This window comes from Oryzias latipes, chromosome 12 (assembly GCF_002234675.1).
Source record: "Oryzias latipes chromosome 12, ASM223467v1".
NCBI lineage: Eukaryota > Metazoa > Chordata > Actinopteri > Beloniformes > Adrianichthyidae > Oryzias > Oryzias latipes.
In genome coordinates, this window is record NC_019870.2 from 2,235,808 (window position 1) to 2,260,301 (window position 24,494).

General features: G+C 43.7%; 1 protein-coding gene across 3 annotated transcripts in view; it reads left to right on the forward strand.

Annotated features, from left to right (window-relative positions):
• The window catches only part of sez6l (seizure related 6 homolog like), a 52,742-nt gene that overhangs the window by 25,387 nt on the left and 2,861 nt on the right, over positions 1-24,494 (forward strand). For 2 of the 3 annotated variants that reach the window (XM_023961137.1, XM_023961136.1), the window contains exons 2-15: positions 5,848-6,255; positions 7,521-7,660; positions 9,442-9,637; positions 10,475-10,660; positions 12,202-12,373; positions 13,349-13,515; positions 13,994-14,188; positions 14,266-14,404; positions 15,558-15,754; positions 19,144-19,338; positions 20,882-21,073; positions 21,578-21,772; positions 23,663-23,698; positions 23,898-24,012. In XM_023961137.1, the coding sequence (XP_023816905.1) occupies positions 5,848-6,255; positions 7,521-7,660; positions 9,442-9,637; positions 10,475-10,660; positions 12,202-12,373; positions 13,349-13,515; positions 13,994-14,188; positions 14,266-14,404; positions 15,558-15,754; positions 19,144-19,338; positions 20,882-21,073; positions 21,578-21,772; positions 23,663-23,698; positions 23,898-24,012 (2,533 nt within the window). The remainder of the gene's footprint in view (positions 1-5,847; positions 6,256-7,520; positions 7,661-9,441; positions 9,638-10,474; positions 10,661-12,201; positions 12,374-13,348; positions 13,516-13,993; positions 14,189-14,265; positions 14,405-15,557; positions 15,755-19,143; positions 19,339-20,881; positions 21,074-21,577; positions 21,773-23,662; positions 23,699-23,897; positions 24,013-24,494) is intronic. The other variant, XM_023961138.1, reaches the window with a different exon arrangement.

Below are 24,494 nucleotides of genomic sequence, written 5' to 3' on the forward strand. Positions count from 1 at the left end.
TCCAAAAGTCGTTTATCCGTCTGGAAGATCCTGAATCGAATACATTTTTCCATCCGACTCCAGAATTTTCCATTTGAGTAGTATTACTTTGAAGTAGTGCTACTCTTAATTGAGTACATTTTTACTATGACCTTATCTTAGTCTGTTGGACTGGTTCTGTCTGTGGTTCAGTGGTCTTTGTGGCGGGATTGCAGTTTGGTACTGGATGGGAGGCAAATGTCCAAACAAAGGAGGAATTTGGCTTTGACCTTCAGGCACACTCCAAAAACCTAAAACCACAAACTGTGTTTTGTCACGTTGACTTAAAGCCACAAATGCTGCATCCCAGAGAAAAGAATCTTGAATGAGGTTGTGTTTGTGTTGTGGGAGGTGTGGAGATCGGTTAGATGCTACAATCATGGACACATGGAAATCTCTGCCGTTATAATCTACATGAAATATATCTATAAACCACTGCAGATCAATCCTTTCTCCCAACTGCCCTGAAAAATGGTCAAACCTGTAGGGGTTGCTGTAAGGGGGAAGAAGTGAGGCGCAATTAACCAATCAGACGTAGTTTGTGTGGACATCCTACAGGTACCTACGGATCCCATCAACACTCAACGTCAACGCCGGCGTTTGAGCAGGTCAGTAAGGAATACGCGCACCTTACTAACGGCTAGAGTGTGGCGTAAGGACAACATACGTCATAAGTGCGAATAACTTCCATGATCCTTACAAATACTTCAGGATACACCTACACAAGCACAGTAATTGATTGTTTCATTTTTATGAGCTCCCTTTAGGTGTCTTGCAGTGACACACGTAAAGAAACACATATTTCAAACAGTTTTGTAATTGTTATCAATATTATAACAGCAGTTCTTCTAGCTGAGGTATTATCACTGATGTAAAGCAGCAAGAAAAAAATAATTTTAAATGCGTAGAAATTCTTGAAAGAAAAATCTGCCTCTCTAATGTGGAATTCAAGCACAATAAGAGATGAAATATATAATATATAATATCCAAACATCGAACTTTCACGACATCAGAAACAAAATTTCCTAAATTCTTTGAACATCTTATGGAAGCCTGTATTGATGATATATTAATTTTTGTCAATAACGATGCTAACATTGATTAAAAAATTGGGGAACGTAGCTCCGCCCCTGGCCCATGTCGTTTTTGTGTTGCACTTTGAGACAGACTCAGTGAAGGACTGGATGTTTATAAAACAACTGAACTGATTTGAAATTATGCTTCTGTGTTTCATCTTCCTCCTCCATAAAGTTCTTGTGTTGCCAAGCGTTGAATTTGTATTTTCTAGCGGCAAAATACTAAAATGTTGTCTTGAAGCTATAAATAATCATCCAGAAATGAGTGAGTTTAGATGAACATAGAAATGAGAGTCATCTGCGTAGAATTAAACAGTAAATGATGCTTTTACAAAATAAAAAAATGAAGTTGAAGTAGTTTTACAGGGACAGAAAACACAAACAGATGTAAAAATCTTGGACTCGGTGTAAACACAACTGTGGGCTTTTGTGTCTCTGGGTCAGAATTTAGTGTTGCATCATAATTCAAACTGAGCTCAACACCTCAATCCTCAGAGGAGCCTGTCTAGACAGAGAAGCCGTGACTCCTGTTTCTGTTTGTTGCTGTCACCACAGATTGTGCTGCTTGGAAACTCTGAGAATCAATAACAGTCTGGACGCTCACTGATGTGCTGAAAAAGGCCCGGCTGGCCTGCACGCTCCCAGCTGCAGCACGCAATCCAGCTGTCTAATAAACTTTGTCGAGTGTTACCTTTCATCACGTTGCTGTGACGGAGGGGTCAGCGTGGTATCACTGCACCCCCGGGAGTGCCCACACAGCCCATCCCTCAGGCCTTTGAAAAGACCAACATCAAGGCTTTCCTGAATTGAAAGGCTCTCTTCACCGCTGCTGACCAGTCTCTTATTTTCTCTGACAGAGATCAGTCAAACGGAAATCCCTTTGGGCTCAACAAACACTTGACTGATAATCTGTGGTGGACCAAAACTGTGACTGTTTAGTTTGGTAAACCCACCTGCCAATCAAGAAGAATTTCCCCTAATGATACACACATTTAAGATCTGGTTAAACTAAATTAACTCCGCCCCCTAACGGACCGCCACCAAGAATAGAAAGAACATAAGCAAAACTTATGGATACCTGACTGTACATGCTTTTATTGGTGTGATGTTGGACGTCACTGGAAAATTCTCCCTTCTGAAACCAGCCTCCAGTGGTCGCTTTAAGAATTACAACTTTTGATACTTTCTGGTTTGCTCCAAATTTTGGAATGTAAATGGTGGGCTTGGGATTCTCGCTTGTCTAAAATGTAAGAGTGAGGGCTCTATTGCCCGACATGTTGGATCTTCAAACGAGGGAAGTATTTTTTTTAAAAACAATGACAATGAAAAGAATCTGGGTCACGTCAGTCTGCAGTTTGTACTGGACCGGTTTTAGCTGGCTGTTTGGATTTTTCAAAACACGCGCAGTAAGACCAAAAAATATGAATTTTCATTTTCAGTGCCAAATATGAACTTGCAGGCAGGATTGAGTGGTGATTTATGTCCTCAACAACCTCCAAAGCTCAGCTCCACCATGTCATCTATTCTTCCACAAGAAATTGCAATAGATTTTTGTAAAATGGTTGGCAGCAACATGTTTACTAAACAGATTATGAGTATTACTTTGGCCATGGTAGATTTAACTACATTCCACTATGGGACATCACCCATCGAAGAGGAGTTTTTTCCAAATGACATGGTGTTGGTTATGCAGACTTATTCCTTAGCCTCGTTTACCTCAAACTCAAATGACCTTTGAACTGCTTTAAGGTTCAAATGAAAAGTTAGAAATTTCTGACTTCTCAGTCAGTTTGCTGCCATTATGAAGGTGGTTTCCCATAGCAACCATTATGTTTTTTTCATGTTTCAGTCTGATGAATGCATGTACCAATATTTACTTTGAAACATTGAACTTCATTTTCTAAATTTCCTTGGCAACAAGCGTTTTTACAAGCCTCGTCCACTTTGTAAAGAGGATTTTCTTGCAATACTGTCACTCTGTTCTGCTTCTGCGTACTCCCACTGTTGGGGTGAAGGAGTTAAAAGTACTTTTCATCTCCATTACGACACGTTCGCTTTGGTAACACAATTTTTGCATTTTGGTTCCGACCTTTCTACAAAGGAAAGGTTGTTTTTTTGAAGCGTCCGCCTCTGATGTTACGCTAAAAAGGAAAATTGCTGTGTCTTTTAAAGCTGTTAAATGTTTCCTTCTTTCCCATCATGTCACCCAACGTTTGGCCTGTTGGAGCTTTCCTCCAGCCCTCATTTACACAACAAAGTCAACAATAGAGAACAAGCGTTTGGAGCGGAAAAGTGATTCCTTTCTTTTCCAGTTTTATCCAATTTAATCTTTGGACACCAATTTTGTTGGGATTCAGACAACAGGACACATTTTAGTGCTAAAAACGAAGAGATTACAACATAAAAGTTGTTTCGGATGAGCCACTGCTCTCTTGCGTCCGTCTCATTAGACATCAGTGTTCACACGGTTCAAAGCCTGATGATGACCCCCCCCACCCCTGCCAGAAATAAGGTAATTGGCAAAACTGCAACAACCAAAGCAAACAAAGGTTTGCTGAATACCAATGTGCTCACACTGGAGACCAATTAAGGCCTGAGGACTGTCAGCCACCGAAGGCTTCCCACCAAATGCTGTCAACACAACCCAGCAAACACAACCTCTGAAGTGCTGCTCAGGCAGCAAAGTGCCCAACGCGACCTGACAGGGTCGGCTCTCTGAGCCTGACGGGGGGGGGGGGGGGGGGGGGGGGGGGGACGGCGCCGCGCCGCAGAGCTTCTATCAGGACGTCCTTGGAGGTGAACACGGAAACCAGAGACTCCTCTGAGAGCGCAGCAGGTCTCTGTTCCGCTGCAGAAGCTCCACCTGAGCCCGCTTCTGTTGGGTTCTGAACGTCTCTGGAAAGCTGGACCGACAGAAAAAGGTTCATGACCCAAAACCCAAACTGTGTTTTTCAAATCCTGAAGGGACTAAAACGTACAGCAGCTTACAGGAGCTAAAATAACATGAAAACTGAATCAAACCAGATCTCTTTGCTGCTAAAGGCCGTGTCCCACAGCCACAACCTACATTTTGAGCATATTGAACAAATGAAAATTGGTCACACGTGAACATGCGTGGGACGGTCGTGGAAAAACAAGAATTTGCGTATTTATCTTGCAAAAATCCCGAAGAATTGCCTAAGATTAACTAAAATGCGAGTAAACTTCGGAATTTTCCACAGACCAAAAATATAAATTCGGCCCATAACCGAATTCACGTAAAAATCTGCAGACATCGATGAAAGACGAACGCGAGAAACACTTTTGAACGACGAATGTCACGCATGGATCACCAAAGACCAAAATGTCATACGTGGAAAATCCACAGAAAGTATGCAGTGGCTGTGTGACACGGCCTTTAGGTAAAACACCTTTGGAAACTGAATTTGGTAAGGAATTATCTTTCATAGAAATAAACTTAAAGCGTTTCAATATCTTTAACAAGGTCAGTTCACAGAGTGACCTCTAGGGGGCAGGATACTCTAGTTTCCATTCCAGAATTGAGTCGTACAGAAAAACGTCTTTTTAAACCTTTTTTGTTAAATTTAATATCCGTTTAATATCCTCTTGGAAGCTGCACGGGGGTGTAGTGGTTAGCGCTCTCAGGCGCGGGTTTGAATCCGGCTTGGGTCCGTCTGTGTGGTTTTTGCGTGTTCTCCTCGTGTTTGCATGGTTTAGTCCAGGCTCTCCGGTTTCAGTCCAAAAACATGCCTCACAGAGTGACTGGGGACTAAATTGCCCCCAGGTGTGTGAGGGTGTGTGGTCATGTGACTCTGCCGCAGACTGATGACCTGTTCAGAGTGCACTGGGATAGGCTCCAGCAACCCTGAAAGAGATTCAGCGGGTTCTGAACATGGATGGCAACTCTTGCAGGGAAGACGTTTCAGTGTTTTTGTGTGTATGTGTTAAATTTTGGGCCGGGCCATTTGATTGACAGGTGGAGGTTGAGTAGTCGTTGTTGGAACGGCTTTGACTGATGATTTTCAACAACTGCTGGGCTCGTTTCTCTGGTTGCAGAACTTGTTGAGTGTGAACACGTCCAAATAGACTTGTTCCTGGTGATGATTGGGAAATAACATTTCCGGTGGGCTTTCCTCTGGAACCAATTATGATAGAAACAGGAAGAAGAAGAAATCTGCAGAAAGTTGTTCTAACAGAGTGTTGTTTGGAGGATTGTGTGTCAGCAGCTGCTGAGTAGCTGCTCGGATAAATGCGCCGCTCTGAAGGCTGGAATGAGTTTAGTGGTGATGGCGGCGCGACACGCTGAGTCATCAGATTTGAACGAGTCTCCGTGTCGTCTTCTCTCCTGACTTCGTCACCTCAGAAATGACACGAATGTTTAATGTTGAGCCTGGAAACGGCACTGAAATGCAGGCTAAGCTCTGAGCTAAGCTCCGGCTCGGAGCGTGGATGCTGGCTGTTGTTGTGGGGGCTGTGGGGGCTGTGGGGGGGTGGGGGTGTGGGGGGGTAGAAATGCTGCTGTTTGCTGTTTTGGAGGAAGCTGCAGAGGGTTTAGCATGCATGGCAGAGCTGTTCTCCCGTCTGTGCACTTCCTGCGTTTCCTCCAGTTCCTGGTGATGCTGAGCTGTTTGTGAGCATGACCAGAATCGAACAGGACCCCCCCCCCCAACCCCCCACACCCTACCGACAGCAGGACATGAACCCCCCCCCCCCCACACACACACACACTGACAGTGGTTGTCATTTTTCTTAGATGAGGAAGCTGTCACAGCCTCAACCTCCATCCGACCACCAGGGGAGGACGTCTCCAGAGGCAGAAGTGCGAGCCCGGCAGCCGGTTCATCGCGCTCGGTCCTGCCCCAAAAACGGCGCCCCGCGCCCCAGAAAGGGGACGTCGCCCCATCTGCTCTGCCCCAGAATCTGCTCCCTCTCCTGGGCAGAGGACTGACTGTTAGCTCCCTCCACGGGAGTCACGCTCCAGAGCTGCAGAAAAACGAGGTGAAGCCGCCGGAATCAGCCGCAGCGCCGGGCCAAGGCCGCCGTCTGACCCCTCCCACGGACGCAAACTTCCAGCCGCCTCGCACACAGACCCCGCCCCTCGAGCTGGAGGCTGACAGCACCATGGAGAGCTCCATGCTGGACGGGGATGCACTTTCAGCAGGTATTTGTGGCATTTAATCATTTTTCCTTTTTTCCTTTTTTTCCAAATAGACCTTAAAGCAGCTTCAGTGTATGGAAAGCCATCAGGGCCAAATTCAAGACGCATTGGGTCTTTCTGGGGCATTTCTCAAAAGAACATGAAGATGAACTAATAATGGAAATGTGTAATTTTCTTTCTTTGTGTTTATTTTTATTCATTTATTGTTCTTTTGAACAGAGTTACATTTTTAACAGTTTTTCTTTGCTATTTCTTTGTTTTGTGGGTAACTATTTTGTCAAACTTTTTCTTCGCCTTCTGAGAATTTATTCTAAAAACAAATACCAGAAAAGAACTGAATTTAAATAAAGTCCTAAAGATGAATGCTTTGGGTTTACAGTCATTCCTGAAATCCTCCACAGCTGAACTTTAATTTTTATCCTTTGCTTTGCTTTGTGTAATTGTCTGTTTAATTTGACCTTTTTATTCATTCTTCACCAATTTGATTGCACTGCTGATGTTCAGTTGGGGGTGTGAGGGGCTGTAAGCTAGCAGGAGAGAGTTTAAACACATGGATGATGGGACACGGGGGCGGGCTTGCTTTGTTGTGTGATTGTCTGTTTCTTTTTAACTTTTTATTTAAAAAACTTGGTCAGATTTATCCAGATCAGTTGATTTTTTTTTATTTAATTCGGTTCAAACTATTTTAGTCTCGTTCATCTTAAACCACAAAGAGCTAAAGAAGGGAACATTTTCCTTTGAATTAAGCAGGAACTAAGTTGACAACATCGAGATAAATGAACGTATTAAATCATATTTAAAGAACTTTTCTGCAAACATCTCTGGAAAATAGATTTTCTTCTTTGCCAGCAGCCTCTAAAACTAGGTCACTTCATCACAGTGAAGTGGCACTGAGGAAAAAAGAAATATTCACATTACATAGTGGGGCTCCAGAGGACAATTTCATCATCTAAATTTCACTTTGACTGGGAATCTTGTCGGGTTCTTCTCCTCTCTCGGCTCCTCCGGCAGGTTTGACGTCCTGAAGAAAAACGTGACGTTCGGAGATGTCCCACTTTTCCAGCTGCAGCAAATGCAGCGGCCTGAGAAGGCATAATCGTGATTACCGAGACGTTTAGGGAAAGCTCCAGTTCCTAACTTCTTCCTAAGGAAATGTTCAACAGCAACTCCAGGAAGTTAGGAGTTTCCTGCAGTAATCACACCAGCAGGATTAACGAGTCTCCTAATCCGAGCAGAAACCCGCTCAAACCCTGTTTTTTTTTCTGCAGCCGCGTCCAGCTGCATGCTGAATTTCACCGAGCCGGAGGGCTTCATCGACTCTGCGGACAACCCCCCCCTGCCCGACGGCGTCCTCCTGCACTGCACCTACACTGTGACGGTGTACACGGGCTACGGCGTGGAGCTGCAGGTACGCACCTGCACCCGCTGCATCACGTTGAGGGGGGGTGGGGGGGTGGAGGAAGGCTGCAGGTGTTTGGGGGGGGGTGCAGATGTGGAGGGGGATGCAGGTGAAGCTCATATTGTTGGATCCCTCCAGGATGCAGTTGCCTTCACTGCCTATGGGCTCTCTGCTCATCCTCTGGATAGGATGGGGGGGGTTAAGCTTATCCTCCTGTCGCTGCGCAGACCTGCAAGACTCCAAGTGGAGCTTTGGCTCAACTCTGCCCCCCAGTGGTCGCTGGTGGAACTCCTCTTCTTCAGTCGTGACAGACCCACTTTTTGACATGGCATTTTTCTGACGATGGGCGACTTTCATGAAGAAAATTACATTTCTGAGTATTCGTTAATCCAAATCGTTGTGAATCAGGAGCAGACAAAAAAATTCAGTTTGAAAAAGATCTTCTCTGTGACGTAGAAAACACACACGAGCTCCCTGCTCCGCTCCTGTCTGATGCAGACACACAGATCCATGAACGTCTTTGTTTTCCTGGTCGGACCTGGAATCCGGATCAGAACTGGACGGATGGATCTGATATTGTTGCCATTTTCGGTGCATTGCTATTGTTGACGGGTGATGGGAAGGGGGGCGAGGTTGCTCCAACACTTCCTCCCACAACTCAGAGGTGAATTTCTGCAGAAACTGTGTCCTAGAAAACAACACAGGTTTATCATCATCGTAATTAAAAGACCACTGAGAACGCTTTGAAAATAGATCAGAAGACGATCGAGGTGGAACTTTAAAGTTTAAGGGGCTTTGGAGGTCTGAATAAATTAACCGCCCTTTCTGTTTTAGTATTTGACTTTAGTTTGGTTGAAGTTGACCCTGTTTTGCCCTGATTTTGTTCAAGTAGACGCTTGTTTCTTTGCTAAAACTCTTTCCTGTGAGAAGAAAAAAAGGTTTAGGTAGGAATGTTGGCATGCCAGCATTCTCAAATTCCCTCCCTAACTACTAAGAAGCAAAATAGTCCGGTACTATTTATCCCTGGATTTTAAAAGCAGTTCAGACAGAATTCTCACTACTTTTTTTTTTAAATCGCAAAATGTGACATCACAGATTTCCCAAAGTAAAAACCCTGATCAATAAGGACATTTTACGAAGACTATTTATGAATCCACTCTGTTCAGATGATGAATAAAAGACATGAAATAGCTCAAACGGGATGCATTGTGGTTTACATTCACGCATCCATGCACGCTACTTTTCTGCAGAGACTTCTGGGAAATTTCAGGGCAGTGGATTTTGGAATTGCAGATTCAGACAGCTCCACAAAATGCCAAACAGACTTTATGTAAGCAGCAACTTGAGCCCATATACCATTCAAATGTCTTAATTGATCTGTCACCACTGAAATCCCCTCAGTGGTGTTCAAGGGCGGGGCAAAGTTTGAAGCTCTGTTGGTTTCACGCAAAGACACGCCCCCTAAGAGTTTGCAAATATAAATTCATTATTTTATTTGGCCTGTCCAGCAGCCGAACGAACAGCCTCTTGTGTTGGACAGATGTTATTTGGACACACAGGGTGGATATTTGTATAAACCCCCTTTGTATTCAAAGCAAACTGACTTTAACAAAATCAAAATGGCTAGTTGTAGAAAATACACCATTTATCTTTTACAATATTTTTAAAATATATATAGATTCAATGGTAAGTAGCTCACACCTGTAAACAGCCTCATGAATCTGATTGTCGTTATTTCATCAGACTTCTGTCTGAATCGCTGTGTGATGCCTGTCTGTTGGGGTTTCCAGGTGAAGAGCGTGAACCTGTCCGACAGCGAGCAGCTGTCCATCAGGGGCGTGGACGAGCGAGGCGCCTCGCTGGTTCTGGCCAATCACACGCTGCTGGTGGAGGGTCAGGTCATCCGCAGTCCCACCAACACTCTGTCGGTTTCCTACCGCTCTGCGGCGGAGGGGAGCCTGGGCCTGTTCCAGCTGCACTACCAGAGTGAGTCTTCGTGCTGAAACAGTCCAAAGCCAGTCCTGTCCTCCCGAAAAACAGACGCTGTGACTGAATCTGTCGCGGGAATCCACTCATTAGATCTCTGATTTATCGGCCGTCGTCTCATTAGAAGGCTGACTATGAGTCGTCTGAAGGTGTGTGTCTGTTTCGGACTGAAAGTGCCAGTGCATGATGGGAAATGACAAGGCTGAAACAGGAGAAGCATCCGGCTGAAATGATCCACCTGTGACATTAATCACATCTATCTAACGAGGCAGAGAAAGACGATCTGGATAAATGGAAAAGCGGAACCCCATCAGAGACACGCGGAGGCGCGAAATCTCCCGCAGAGACCGTTACGGCACATTTACAGCTGCTGTAACGGTCCAAACATGTAACAAACGCGACCATGCTGCGGGGGGCTTCTTTCCAGCTAATACTGTCCCTTTAGGATAGAAGATGTTCTTCCATCCATCAAGACTGGCTGAAAATCTCCCAGCATGCTCCGTGTTGACGCCTCACGTAAACGTTTGTGCGCCGTCAGATCCCATTTTTCAGACCGAATCCGCCATCACGAGTCAAAGTGGAGCTCTGAGACGGTCTCCTTGAAAAGGTCAAACGTGCCTCGGTGGCGGCTGCACGGATGCAGAGCGTCACGCCATGTGGAGCAGCATCTGGCGCCACATTTGCATCCCTGCATTTTCAATGCAAAACAGGCTGCATTCATTACAGCAGCAGCAGAAGACAGAAACGGTGTGTGTGACCCGTAAATCACTGGACAAAGGACAAAGTGACGCCCCTTTCAGGGGAGGATATTTCTCAACAGTTGGTGCTTATTTGCAGTTTTCAGGCTGAGCTGCCCTCTCCCAAAGAGGCCTCACTTTGGGGAGGTGTCGGTGCTGGACCTGCTCCCCGGTGGCATCGCCCGCTTCCACTGCCACATGGGTTACCACCTGGAGGGGGCGCACCTTCTCACCTGCCTCAACGCCTCCCTGCCAACCTGGAGCGGCAAAGAGCCCACCTGCAGAGGTCAGTGCGTCTGAATCTGAAGCTATGGAGGTCTGCTGGTGCCAAAACAAAAAGAGTTTTTTTACGTTCTTAAATGTTAAGTAAAGATACTAAGTTTAAATTGATTTAGTCTGCAAGTAGAATACTATGCAGACAATGAATAATGTTTTTAACGTGTTGAATTAATTATGTGTCACTATTACCTCTATTGATCATTGACCTTTTTTTTTTACAATTGAAGTTTTTTAATATATGACACGTTTTTTATACAATGTTTTGAAATACAGATATTGTCTCATTTTTTAAATTACTGGCCAAATATTTTGTATTATTATGGTTTTCAATATAAAAAGCAAAAAACTGTTCATTTAAATGGAATATCAAGGCACCTCTAACAGATAAAAATATACCTAAATGAGAGTAAAGTTGTGAAATTATGAGAAAAAAAATTTTCTAACATTTTGTGACTCGTCTTCTAATAAATTCATGACTAATCTTGAAAAATTATTACTCTACATTTCTGATAATATTCTGACTTATTCTCGCTCAGTGTTTCCTATAATTTATTCTCACTGAGTTTTTTTTTTTACAACTTTATTGTTGAGAGATTTTTGATTTTTGAGAACCAATTTTTTCTCATTACCATAACAATTTTTTTCTGTCTTCCAATGATTTTAAAACTTGCTCTTGTAAAATTCTGACTTTTTCTTCTTTATTCTCATTTTTTCATAATATCTAATTGTTAGACTTTTTTCTTACAAAAATTTGACTTTTTTGATTTCATTTTTGTAAAAAGATGACTTTTTTAATCATAATTGTACAATTTTATTTTGTAATATTTAATTTTGTTCCCACATAGTTTACAACTTTATTCTCATAAAAAAATGTATATTTTTAATTTAGTTTTAAAAAAATGTTTATTTATTTCTTTTAATTAAAATACTTTATTCTGAGAGAATTTGGAGCTATTTCTAATTTTTTTCCCTCTATTTTTGTAAAACGCTTACTTTTTTCTTATAATTTTACGTTTTTACTATGTCAAAAGGTTGATGTTGTCAAATAATTTTTGTCTTTAATTTAAAAAAAAGTATTCTCACATTTTTTTAATGGTGGCTCTAATACTTTGTTGTTGTTAATATACAAACAGAAACGTGTTACAAAAAACATATACACTGATTTTTTGTGCAGAAGTTTATGACATGATCTGAATCATTTTAAACCAAGAATTCAGTCAAACTTACAAAATTAGTTTAAAACGCATCAAACAAACCATTAAGGCAACAATTGAACAAAAACGAACAAAATTTAAAGTAAGAATTGTAAGAGAAATAAAAAAAATACTAATAGATGTATAAATGTATACATCTAGAAATACTAAAACCACCAAATTCTTCATTAACGTTTTATTTGTGCAAATGTATTTCTGTATTTTTGGTTGATTAGTCTTTTGCTGAATCATACTATCTGTTTCTGTAGTTCAGTCGTTTCAGTTTTCATTTAAAGCGGCGACATTAACCAACCAGCTGTTTCGCCACAGATCAGCCTCAGTTTTGTCCTTCCAGCTTTGTGTGGGGGCACAGTGAAGAACGCCACCATAGGGAGGGTGTTGTCCCCCTCTCCCCACCACGGACCCAACGCCACATTGGACCGGTCCTGCTCCTGGTCCCTGGAGGCCCCAAAAGACCAGAGGCTGCACCTCCACCTGGAGAGACTGCTTTTGGGGCCGACTGACAGGTACAGTCATGTTCATCTGTCCAAAGCGACAAATGTGGAACAAAAGGAGGAAAAAATCAGGTCAGGGTCTACTAACTACCAATTTTATATTATTATTATCTATTTTATTATTGGAAGCACTTTGAGATGCTTTGTAGCAGGAAAATCGAGTTTAATTTAATTTAACTAAATGTAACTAGGAGCCAACAACAAATATCTTTCTGGGCTTTTTTAGACAATTTATTTGTTTTTGTTTTGTCGTTTCTATTGGTTTGCAACAATTAACACACAAAAAACAACAACATTTTATTATGAAATAAAAATAAAATAAAATAATGGAAATAATAAATAAAGCCTAAAAAAAAGACAAAAAAGGACGTTTAAAAAAACCGAATCCATATTTAACCTCATGGGTTCTGCAAGGGGCTCTCATGGGGCTGTCCAGGGTAAACCCAGCATCTGCCTGACAGCAGCTGGGATAGGCTCCAGCATCTCTGTGACCCTGAACAAGAATGTGCGTGTTTAGAAATCGGATGGATGAGTTTTCTCTGTTGACGTGGCGACACATTTTCTGAGGTGTTCAGTTGTTGAAGGTGACTGGTCAGTTTTGAACCAAGAGTCAGGAAGTGAGTCAGGAAGTTAAAACAACAGCTGGAGCGCCAAAATGAGAACCTAAAATCTGAAAACGCAAATGTGGCATAAAATCTGGGTTCTAATTTCACTAAATTCACTCAGTCCAGTTCTCTAAAACAGTCAATGGTGACAACCCAAAAACTATCTCAAAAGGAAACTTCCTGGTCTTTTTCTTCTTTTTTTTTTTGGAGTCCCAGTTTACAAAGGATGTAGAACCTTTTTCCTGCAGTTGTGCTCAGCTTTTTCTTTGTTTCACCACATCCTCTCCATCTTCATCGGGTCTTGGTTGGCAGACGCTTCGAAGCGACATTAACTTGTCTGGCGCCATTAATGGAATCTTTCTCGCGTTTCTCGTTGCTGCAGGCTGGTGTTGTGGAGCGGCCTGGACGCCGGCTCGGTGGTTCTGTTTGACTCGGCCCGTGGGGGTCAGATCCCCTTTGAGGGTGTGATCAGTGAGGGCCCGGCTGTGCGGATCCAATTCATCACCGATCAGCCCAACCCTAACACAGGATTCAACATCCGCTACGAAGGTAGGCCGGCGATGAAACCCAAAGAAACGCAGAAAGCCCGCTGGGGTCTTCAGCGTCTCTTCAACTCGACCCACTGTCATGGATTTGGTTCTGTCCAGAGATAAAAACCTGGATCTGAGGATGGACTTGGACATTCTCCTTTTGAGATCCCAGTCTTGACTTGTAACTGGAACTTTGAGAACAGTGTGAACTGTTTTATGGCTGTTTGTATCTCCTCTTTTTTTCTCTCCTTATTTTCTGTTTAACAACTGAACTTTCATTTTAACTAAGACATTTCCGACTAAAGACTTGACTTGTGACTGAAAACACCAGACCAGACTGTGGGCACCTCTGGTTCTTACTCCTGTCTGTTTGTAGATACCATTAAGTTCATTGGTGACGTCAAAGAAAGAGTCTTTTCCAGTTTTTTGCTGCTAAACGACAAAAATTCCTCCAGAATTTTGACCAAAAAAAACCAACAGATGTTTTGCTTCCCCAGCTTTTGAGCGGGGCCACTGCTACGAGCCGTACCTGCAGAACGGAAACTTCACGACCACTGACCCCCTGTACGGGGTTGGAGCTGTCATCCAGTTCACCTGTGACCCAGGCCACTCTCTGGAACAGGGCCCCCCTGTAATTGAGTGCATTAGCGCCCGGGACCCGTACTGGAACGACACAGAACCCATCTGCAAAGGTGAAGCCGGTGCTCGGTTGTGTTTTTGTTGGCTCTGTTGTGGTCCTAGTTCCTCAATCTGAACCCTTTCCCTGCAGCCCAGTGTGGGGGGGACCTGACCGGACCTGGGGGCGTGATTCTGTCCCCTAACTGGCCCGAGTGGTACGGCGAAGGCGAGGACTGCAGCTGGAGGGTTCATGTGGAGGAGGACAAGCGAGTGCTGCTGGATGTTCAGCTGTAAGACAAACACCAACAAACCAATGAACAGTAGTTGTGGCGAGTTCAAAGCTTCCTCACTGCGGCTCTGACACTAAATGCCTGATGGAACATTTCCTGATCAGATTAACCTTCTTGAAGTTCTGGATCATTCAGTTTCCACATCATTTTGTATCAAAATCTTTGCAGTCGTAACAAAAGTCTGTGTTAGAGAATAGAAGGCAAAAGAGAAATTAGGTGTGAATCTCAACATAGAACAGGAGTCACACTGGATTCAGCTGTCAGGAACTGGAGGAGTAGGAGCCAAAATGCTGGAAAACTGCAAACATTTGATAAATAAACGTATTCAGGACAAAAACCGTGGAGAAACAACAAGCAGATAAAATAGATGACCTACACACTTCTACTGACTGAAGACAATGAACAGAAAAGAAGAAGACAGCTGTGGATGATTGACGGCAACCTGGAGTGACTGACAGACGACAGAACACGACCAAAAACACTGAAAAACTGAACTAAACTGCAGAATCCTCACAGCCACAGTATGATGGCTTTAAAATATAATCAAAAATGTCAGCGTTCTGGGAACCACCTGTATTAAAGCTAATTCATGTTGATTCTGCCTGCAGCACAATGTGCCAACGTAAAGAGCCTCCAGGGTTTTATTGCTTTGATGTCTTCCCACTCTATGCTAAAGTCATCGAACTCATGTTGACAATAGTTTGTTTAATTTGTAAAAGAAATGAAAGTTGTATCACTTTCAGCTGAGTTTTTCTCTATTGTTAGTTTATTGTAAAATTATACTTAATGTCGGCATTGTTTAAAGGACAAAAAAAAGTGTTTTTGCTGCTCTTTTCTAACTTTGAGCCCCTCTAAAATCCTGTGCACGTGCCTGGTTCAACGGCTGTTGTTGCTGGAAACAAAGAGAATAAAATATCTATCAATATGACAGCTGTGGTTGATGGTACCAAACCCTTCAGAACACAACTGTAGTCTCAGTCCTACCAGCCCGTCAGACCTCTAACTCTAGGTTTTCTACTTGGAGGACTTGAACTCCATATTTTCTGCTCCATTGAGGACTCTGGATGAAAGAAAACCTGAGAGGACCAGAAGTCTGTTTTCTGCCAGTTTAACCACCCACTCCACTCTTTCAATGACGCCCTCCTGTCCACAGGCTGAACATCAGCGACAGCGACATGCTGACCATCACTGACGGCGACGAGGTCGCCACCCGGATCTTGGGCCGCTACGTCGGAGGCAGCGGTCCCTTCAAGCTCTCCTCCACCAGCCCGGACCTGACCATCACCTTCCACTCCGACCCGGCGGGCCTCGTCTTTGGCAAAGGCGAAGGCTTTATCATCAACTACATGGGTGGGTGACGATTGGTCGTGGTCGAACCCTCATTTCTGTTCCATCAGTCACACGTGGACTGTTTCAGGGACCTGTCTTAAGAACCAGTTAAATGCACCTGTAAGGAGGGCGCTGTGGGTTTTTGGGTTGTCTGGGTCCGTGAAGGGTCGGAAAGAGGAAAGTTTCCAAGAGAATGATTTGTTTCTTAAAGGACAAAACAAGAAGGGTCTTAACCCTTTAACTTCAAAGCTTTAGCTCCAGACTTGACATTCTTTCAACTACCGTAACTTTTCCACCGTTTAGGAAAATTCTGAAGAGCAGCTGGCCTCGCATTGAATGTTCGAAGCGTTTAATTGACAGACTCTCCAGAGCTCGCTTTTCAGTGGCAGGGGTGTGGCCTTCTGATAAGCTCACTCCTGATTGGAGAGACTGATTGCCATAGAAACGTTGACACAGACACTGACTTGGACCAATTACTGCTTACTGATGATTTCTGGTTTGAACATGGCAACAGCCGTATTGCAAGAAATACAGTTGACGTCATTTCGTGTGAACTGGAAGTCATTGGGACTGAAGGCGGACCTGGCTGCAGACACGATGGCGCCCAGACATCATTGGTCGGAAGCGGAAATTCTACAGGATTTCAGAATTCTACCACTTTTTATTCAAACTTTTTAATGTGAAGAAACAGTTTAGTGTACAAGAACAACGGCGAGTACAGAGAACCACCATCCCCCAACCCACCCACCCAAGATCCCTTCTGAAACTTAATGCTTTGTAAGAACATTTATTAAAGAACATTAGAATATTTCTCAACTTAAAGAGTTTTTCTGTAATCAGACTGTACCGCAGCATACTTTATGACGCACATTAGGAGTGTCTTTCTGTCCTTAAAACCAGAAGGCCTTCCTCCTTCATTTGTTAAGTGGTAGAGGTCTTGAACTTCTGGTTCCGGAAGTTCCATGCGGTCCAGTTCTCCTATACAGTCATTTATGTAAAAATGGACCTTCGTTTAAGACGTTCTTGCGGATTCAGCTGGAATTGAATCCTCATTCGGTTTGCTTTAACGCGGCGCCCTCTGACAAGAACCAAAGACTCATGCAGTTCAGGACTCATGTGGACCACATATCCCATCATCCCACACTGCCTCCCCCTCCAAATATCTCTCCAATCCGGCTTTTACAGACATTTCTGTTTGTTATTGCCTGAAGAAGAACCAAAAAGGAGGAATAAGAGAAAGTCTGCCCCAGAAAGTGAAGAGCGTAGAGAACATTAGGGACATTAAAGCAGTAGAAGCTTCCTCCTGGGACCGCGGCCTGCATGTCTGATGATTGATCTGTTAGCTTACAGTGTTGCATAACACTGTACAGTATAATAGGCCTGCAGGGATTTCTAAGTTGAAGTTCCACGATCAATTCTTCATTCTCTATTGACTCTGTCCGCCTCCTCTGTGCAGCCCAAACTTGTGGTGGGTAATTTATTCTCCCCACCACACGTGCACATGCACGTGCACGCGCAGAGTTTCATGCTGCGTCGTCCCGGTTCCCCCCTGTGGGAAATGTGTGAGTTTGTGGTGTCGAGAGGGTGACGAGTAAATTGGCTGCTCTGTCTCCGCGCTGCTAAATTGGTGTCAGGTGTTGGAACGGGAAAACGCCGCTGACTCCAGTTGTAAATCTGGGGCTCGTGTGTGGAAGGGCGCCGTTGTACGGCGGTAAAACAAATAGGATGTGATTGAACAAGGGCAGAGGGAAGGGAATGAGAGGAAAAAAAGAAAAGAAGAGAGATAGATTGGGCAACTTGAGGAGAAGCGATACATCTCCATGGGATGGTTTACTAGTATTTCTCTTGGTCAAAGATTCAAACCTCAGTCCCTTGATTCTGCTTTTGCTTTCATGGCCACCGTTTTAACTGAAACATTAACATTTTACACGAACAAACTCAGAAACAGCCTCAGTTTAAAGGAGAAAAGGAGGAAGGAGATGAAATCACATGACTTCAGAGCCAAAAGCTTCAGTTACAGTTACTTCTTACTTGTTCAGCAGCTGAGCCTCTTTTAACGGATGTTTTGTGTTTGACTGACAGATTCCCTTCATCCCTTTGAAGTTACTGTAGCAAAAAAAAGCCTGAGGTTGAAAATGTGGTCACCCGTACTTCATAAATGCATGTAACTTCCATTAGCCTTGTGGTAAGTGTACCTTTGACAATACACTTACCACATACGTGACAATGGTACGTTCCATTTTCATGACGTTCCTTGCATTGGTCACAATGACATTCAGGTCTGAGGTTCGAACCTCCGACTTACCGTTTTTATGGAATTCTAGGCTTCAAAGTAGAGATAGAGCCACATGAACTAAAGACTGTGTCACACGGCCACTACGTACATTTTGCACATTTTCCACATGTGAAATTTCAGTCTTTCGTGATTCAACAGACTTTTTTTTACACGTGAACCACCGATGTATAACTTTTATATCTCGTATACGGCGCACATATCACGTTCAAATTACGTAATTGACGCAGGAATCACTAATGAATTGCAGATTTTAATCACGCACGTTATATATCTTTACGTAAAGACCACAACTTTTCTCCCATTTTCCAAGTATTTTGACCATTTTTTAACCATGCAATATGCGCGGAATGTACGTGGCGGCTGTGTGACACGGCCTTAGAGCAGAGAGGTAACTTCAGAGGAAAGCATCCTGATAACTTAAAGTTAAAAAGACATCACTAATACAGGAAAAATGACTTTTTCTTTCTGTTTTGAAAAGAAAAAACTCCTCCAATCCATTTGTTCTGAGACTGTAGCTCCGCCCACCATGTTGTGTTACATTTGGCTTCAATCGTATTCATCAAATACCAAGCGGCCAAGCTTCAACAAAAGACGGGCGTTGTCCAAAACCGTCCATGCTACAATGATCTGAGTGCAGTGCAGTCACATCATGCAGGAAAATGGCTTATTGGTTTCTATTTGAACTCTAGTTTTCCATTTCACATAAATTTTATGATTTCATTTTGCTTCCGTTGGAAGATGCGCCTAATGATATTTTTTTAAAGCTCAAAAGCGTGAAACTGCAGCAGGATTTAAGGGACATTGCAGACTAAATGTATTCAGTGACATTCTGAACACAAGCCGAGTGACTGTAAGCCGTCCTTATCAGAGCGGCTCCAGCATGGAGGTGATATTTGAAGACAGTCAGGCACAAATGAAATCCATCATCCTGTCAGTCCGCCGAGTCCTCGCATGTTCACTCCATCAATCACTTTATGGAGATCTGGTGCCTCATCCCGTCAAAGCCAGATTGTTTTTATGTGCAAAGCCAGAAGAGACGTTTCTGCAGCCGGGCTCGGACCTCCACCCCATTCAAAGCGCAGCCGTTAATCAACCTTTGATTCTTTTCCTTCAGAGGTTTCCAGGAACGACTCCTGCCCGGACCTGCCCGAGATCCAGAACGGCTGGAAGACCACGTCCCACGTCGCCCTGGTGCGAGGAGCCCGGATCACCTACCAGTGCGACCCCGGTTACGACCTGGTGGGGCGGGAGACCCTGACCTGCCAGCTGGACCTGTCCTGGAGCTCGCAGCCGCCGTTCTGCGAAAAGAGTCAGTGAACATCTCTGTTAATAACACTTCAGACCTGACTGCACCACTGGATCAAATCTGTGAACCCTTCAGTTCTGGGTGCAGTCAGATGTTGGAGTTGTGGCCTGGAATGACGTATAATGAAGGGAATGTGTCTGTGACTGGAAAGCTCTTTGGGTCTTCGAGGAAGGTAGAAAAGCGCTATACAAGTATACGCCATTTACCATCTATGACTCAGTCATTTTATAGGACAGAATCGCCTTTCTTTATCTTTTTTTTTAACATCTTCTGGATAATCCTCATTTTTTTGCATCATATTTATTTTTTTCTGCAGTTCAGGTTGTTCGAGTTTTATAAACTGACCAATCAGATCCCTCAATAAAAGTAGGTGGAGCCTGCTGGCCCCCACGTCCAAAATGTTTGTTAAACAGATTTCCAACACGCTCACTCTTGGCCGGTGAGAGTGGTTGCCATAGAAACATTGACTCAAACCGACTCAGAGCAATCACTGCTTACTGACAACCTCAGTACTGCTGGTACTGGCAGCGGCATCTGTATCACAAAAAAAAGAGAAAGAGACTGAATTGACTTCATTTGGTTGGAGCTGGACATAAACCATTTTCTACAAATGACAGCACATTGCCGCGTTTCCATTGACTATGAAATTGGGCTGTAGGATTCATGATGGTAAATTTGCCTGAAGGAAACACAACAATTTTGAAAAACCGTGCATTTACTGAAAAACGTTTTTGCACTTGGAGGAGGTTTCTTTTGAGGTGAATCGAAATTGACGAATTTGTAAATCTGAAATGAAAACTTTTTTTTCAAGTTAAATAAGTCATGTGACCAACAACCGGATGGCGATGCAATCCTTGGTAGGAACTGGCGGCCTTGAGCGCCGCACGGCAGGCCCCACCAGAGGTCCCACAGCGTCACACAGATCATCAAAAGTTGAGCGTGTTGTGTGGAATTGTTGGATCTACAGCTCCTCTGGAAAACCACCATTTCCCAAAATGCCTTCTTCTGTAGCCCCTCCCACGTGTAAGGAGCCCGCCGCTCTACAACCTGAAGAAGACGCCAACGTCGATAAAGTTTTGTTTATTTGTGATGGAAACGCAGCCAGTGAGTCACTCCAGTTCTCAGATCCAGTCAATAGACTGAACCAGCTTTGGTCCATACTGGGAGTTTATGACGGAGCCGCAGCACAAAACTAAATGAAACTGCAGAAAGTCCAGTTAAAAGAAAACTAAACTTGCTGAATAAATTTGTTTCATTTTGTGGTCAAATATTATTTTTGATAACTGTTGTGAGATGTGACATTAGAACACGTGTAGATAGACAGAACCCTGACTGAGGTTCAGTCTGGTTCCATGGGCTCTTGTTTGAGGTCTGACACATTTACCAAGAGAAAATAGATCAAAAGAGTTTTTCTTCAATAAAACAAAACAAAACTTAAACCTGATCACAGTGAATCAGTGAATCAATGATGCAAATTTTCATTAAAAAAACAAAACCAGATTTGTCTGTCAGTCAGTCAGATGTACTCTTTCTCTTCCTCCTGCAGTCATGTACTGTTCAGATCCGGGTCACGTAGAGCACGCCTCCAGGACGCTGTCCGACCCCAAACTACTGGTGGGAACCACCATCCAGTACAGCTGCAACGCCGGATTCATCCTTCAGGGCGGCGCCACCATTACCTGCTATGGCCGTGAGCCTGGCACGCCGGTGTGGACGTCTCGACTTCCCCACTGTGTTTGTGAGTATCTCGCAGAACAGACATGATTGGTGGACTAGCGGTGGAGTGTCCGGCTTGGGACCGAGTGTTGCGGGATTGAACCCACTGTTTGGCTAAACCACAAATAGGCTCCAGCTTCTCCAGAGGAGGAACGCAGCTGGAGGCGCTTTACCTTCAGACGAGCTAACAGGAGCGCCTCCTGCAGGTCTCTGGATCATGCAGACAACCACCATCATCATCACCACATGAAGAAGACACACTCCGTCTGCCTTCCTGTCAAAGATGTCTTCTGCGTGCAGGAGGCGGAGCTTCCTGTGCCATAGGTTATTTCACGATGCATTAATGCTCATGGGAAGTGTTTGATAGGTAAATGTGGTGCAGATGCCAATCTTTGTTCCACCTTTCTGGAGGAGGAGGAGGCGGAGATCTTCTGTGGGCCGATTCGGCCTTTCTGTCCAGCTCTGAGGCACAAACCTTTAAAGATCCTGATCGTTCTTGTTTTGTTTCTGATCTTCTGTCGTTTAGCGGAGGATTTGGTTTCCTGTGAGAACCCGGGTCTTCCTGAAAACGGCTACCAGATCCTGTCCAAGCGGCTGTACCTGCCGGGCGAATCGCTCACCTTCGTCTGTTACCAAGGTTACGAGCTCATAGGGGAGGTCGCAATTAAATGCATTCTCGGGAGCCCATCGTTCTGGAGCGGCCCGCTTCCTCTCTGCAGAGGTGAGGTTTTTATTTTACAGGATTTGCCGTTTTTTTAATGCAAAATTATCCAAAAGTTTTAGGTTCTTTGATTGTTTTTTTACTTACAGTTTTGGTAAACAGTTTCCCAAAGTCACAGGAATGTTTTTAGTAGAGGTTAGGAAGACGTAACTCATTATAGAAAATATCCAGATCCTCGACTGTATCAGAGAACTGGAGTGAATGTGATGCTACATTCACACCGGGAAACGTGTGTTCAAGCAACCGCCTCCAACAAAAAGACTGCGTGTAAATGAGCGTTTCAGAGTTTCACCATGAAAATTCCCGAATTGACACATTTTTAAGTTAGTTTTCGTACGAAGAACCTGCGTTTAGTGCATCCTTGAACACACATTACATGCCCAGTGTAAACCTTGCATGACAACACCCACAGAAAATGGTTTACTTCCGGCTCCAATGACATGAAGTCAATTCAGCCATTTTTCGAGATATGTTCGCCGCCATGTTAGAACCAGACGAGGTCAGAAAGCAGTGATTGGTCGAGTTGGTCTGAGTAAACATCACTATGGCAACCATTCTCACCAACTAGAAGTGAGCTTGTTGGAAGGCCACAATCAAACATTTCATCGTCGGGGTCACAGCAGGCTCCACCTACTTTTTTGAGGCTTCTGATTGGTCAGTTTACAACTTGAATAACAGAAAATTTCAGAAAAAATGAAAAAAAAATGAGAAATTATCAAGAAGATGTCTGTCTGACCAACAGAATGACTGGGGAACAGATGTTTATTTCTATTTAGAAGCCTTGGCTTATTGTAGCCACTTCCTGTTTGGAACACCAGGGGGCGGAGTCACTCAGTCCAGTTCTAAGATACAGTCAAACTTCCAGATCTGTGCAGATCTTTAAAATGTTGTAAATTGTCTTTATGGAGCGACGTCACCCACATTTAAACACATCAAACGGTCGTTTTGACGCTTTTTTTTCCGAAAAGCTTTAAGATTAGCAGTGCAGGAGGGTTGGCGTGCAGCTGCAGACCTAATTCTGCCGTTACACATGTTCCTCATCCTCCTGCCTGGACCGGAATGACCGAAACCAAAGGAATATTCCAGAATAATCAGCATAAATATCAAAATTATACCTTTACAAAAATAAATGAGTGAAATTTCTGCTGAGCCTGAAACCTTTATACATTGCTTTCTTTGATTTGCTGCATTTTTCTCTTTCAGCTTTATGCATGAAAGCAGTTTTAGAGACCTTTTTGTTCCCCGCTTTTCGTCTCTGGACGTCAAACGTCGTCCGGATGCATGCAGCCGATGCTCCACTAAACCTCTTTCTTAAAACACTGAAACGTTCTGCTGCTTCTCTTCTGCAAATGTTAGCAAGGAAAAAAAAGGCTGAAGGTCTGATGGTGAAGATTCTCAGTGGTTTTGCTCCACAGGTGGAGTGTGAGCTAGAGGAGATGGAGGTGGAGATCCAGGCGAGAAGGGGTTAATGGGAGCAGACTTTATCTGACAAGTGGGTGGAGGAAACAGAGGAGACGAGGAAGTGATGGAGACGTCAGGACAGAAAAGCAGAAGCACAGATGGTAGAGTTTGCTGAAACAACGGACATGTCAGTGAAGACATTTTTCCAGAAAACAGATGAGGAGAAGGAGATACTAAAGTAGTGGCTGAGGAGAGATCTGTGTGTTTTGTCGTTCTTTTTCCGGCTTATAGAAATCATTTTTTTCATTTTTACAGCTGTTTCCAGTTTCATCTCTTCGTGAAAACATTGCGATCGGTGTTCAGAACCCGATAGATGCTCAGAGTGACGGGGAGGAGATCAGTCAACTGTCATGTCTTGTAGATTTGAACTCTTCAGGAAGTGTAGTGTTGGTTTTCAAATGCGATGACTGACAGAATGATGTCTTGCAGCCAACCATGACTGCTTTGGCAACCATGCTTTGGAAGGTGAGTCCGCCTGCGTCCGTCCGTCCGTCCGTCCATCTGCTGCACTTGCAAACATCTGCCTGCTCAGCTCCATGCCCTTTCTGTTTATTTGTGTTGACCCGCTGCATCCTCCACCTCCGTCTTCTGTCAGAGGCGTCGTATGTGTGGGCCGCGCTCGTCCTGGGTTGTTTTAAAGAAGTGTTTTTGTGATCGTTGTCAGTTGCAGAAGCAACGGCAGGTTCTCCTCTGGATGGAGGAAACGTAGCTCTGGCCATCTTCATCCTGGTCCTGCTGCTGTCTGTACTGCTGGGAGGGGCTTACGTCTACGTCACACGGTCTGACCCCAATCTCCTATGTCTGGCAAAAATTATTAATATTTTTCTACGTTAGAGCCACCTAAAAACAAAGCGTTACAAGTGTAACACTATAGGATTGAGATGTTAATAAAAAATGAAGCGTATTAGATTAAAAAATAAATCTTTTTCATGATGAATGAACAAGTACATCTGTTTAGATCTAGATGGAAAAATTCTGGACATACTTATACTTAAAAATGCTTCTGTAGGAAGTTGGAGGCGGGATTTGGTGAATTTATGAAGGGGATAAGCCCCGCCCTGATGAGCGTCTGACAGTTTGCACTTTAGTTTGAATTTTAACACACGTAAAAGGCGATGCTATGCAAACGAAAATGCAAGATACAATGTTTTGCAGTTTCATTTGAATTCTGACACAAAAACTGCGCAGCATTTTACAATCCAATAGATATTAAATTCCTTTAAAGTGAATTTAAAGCAAACCATGTATTGAAATGTCGATG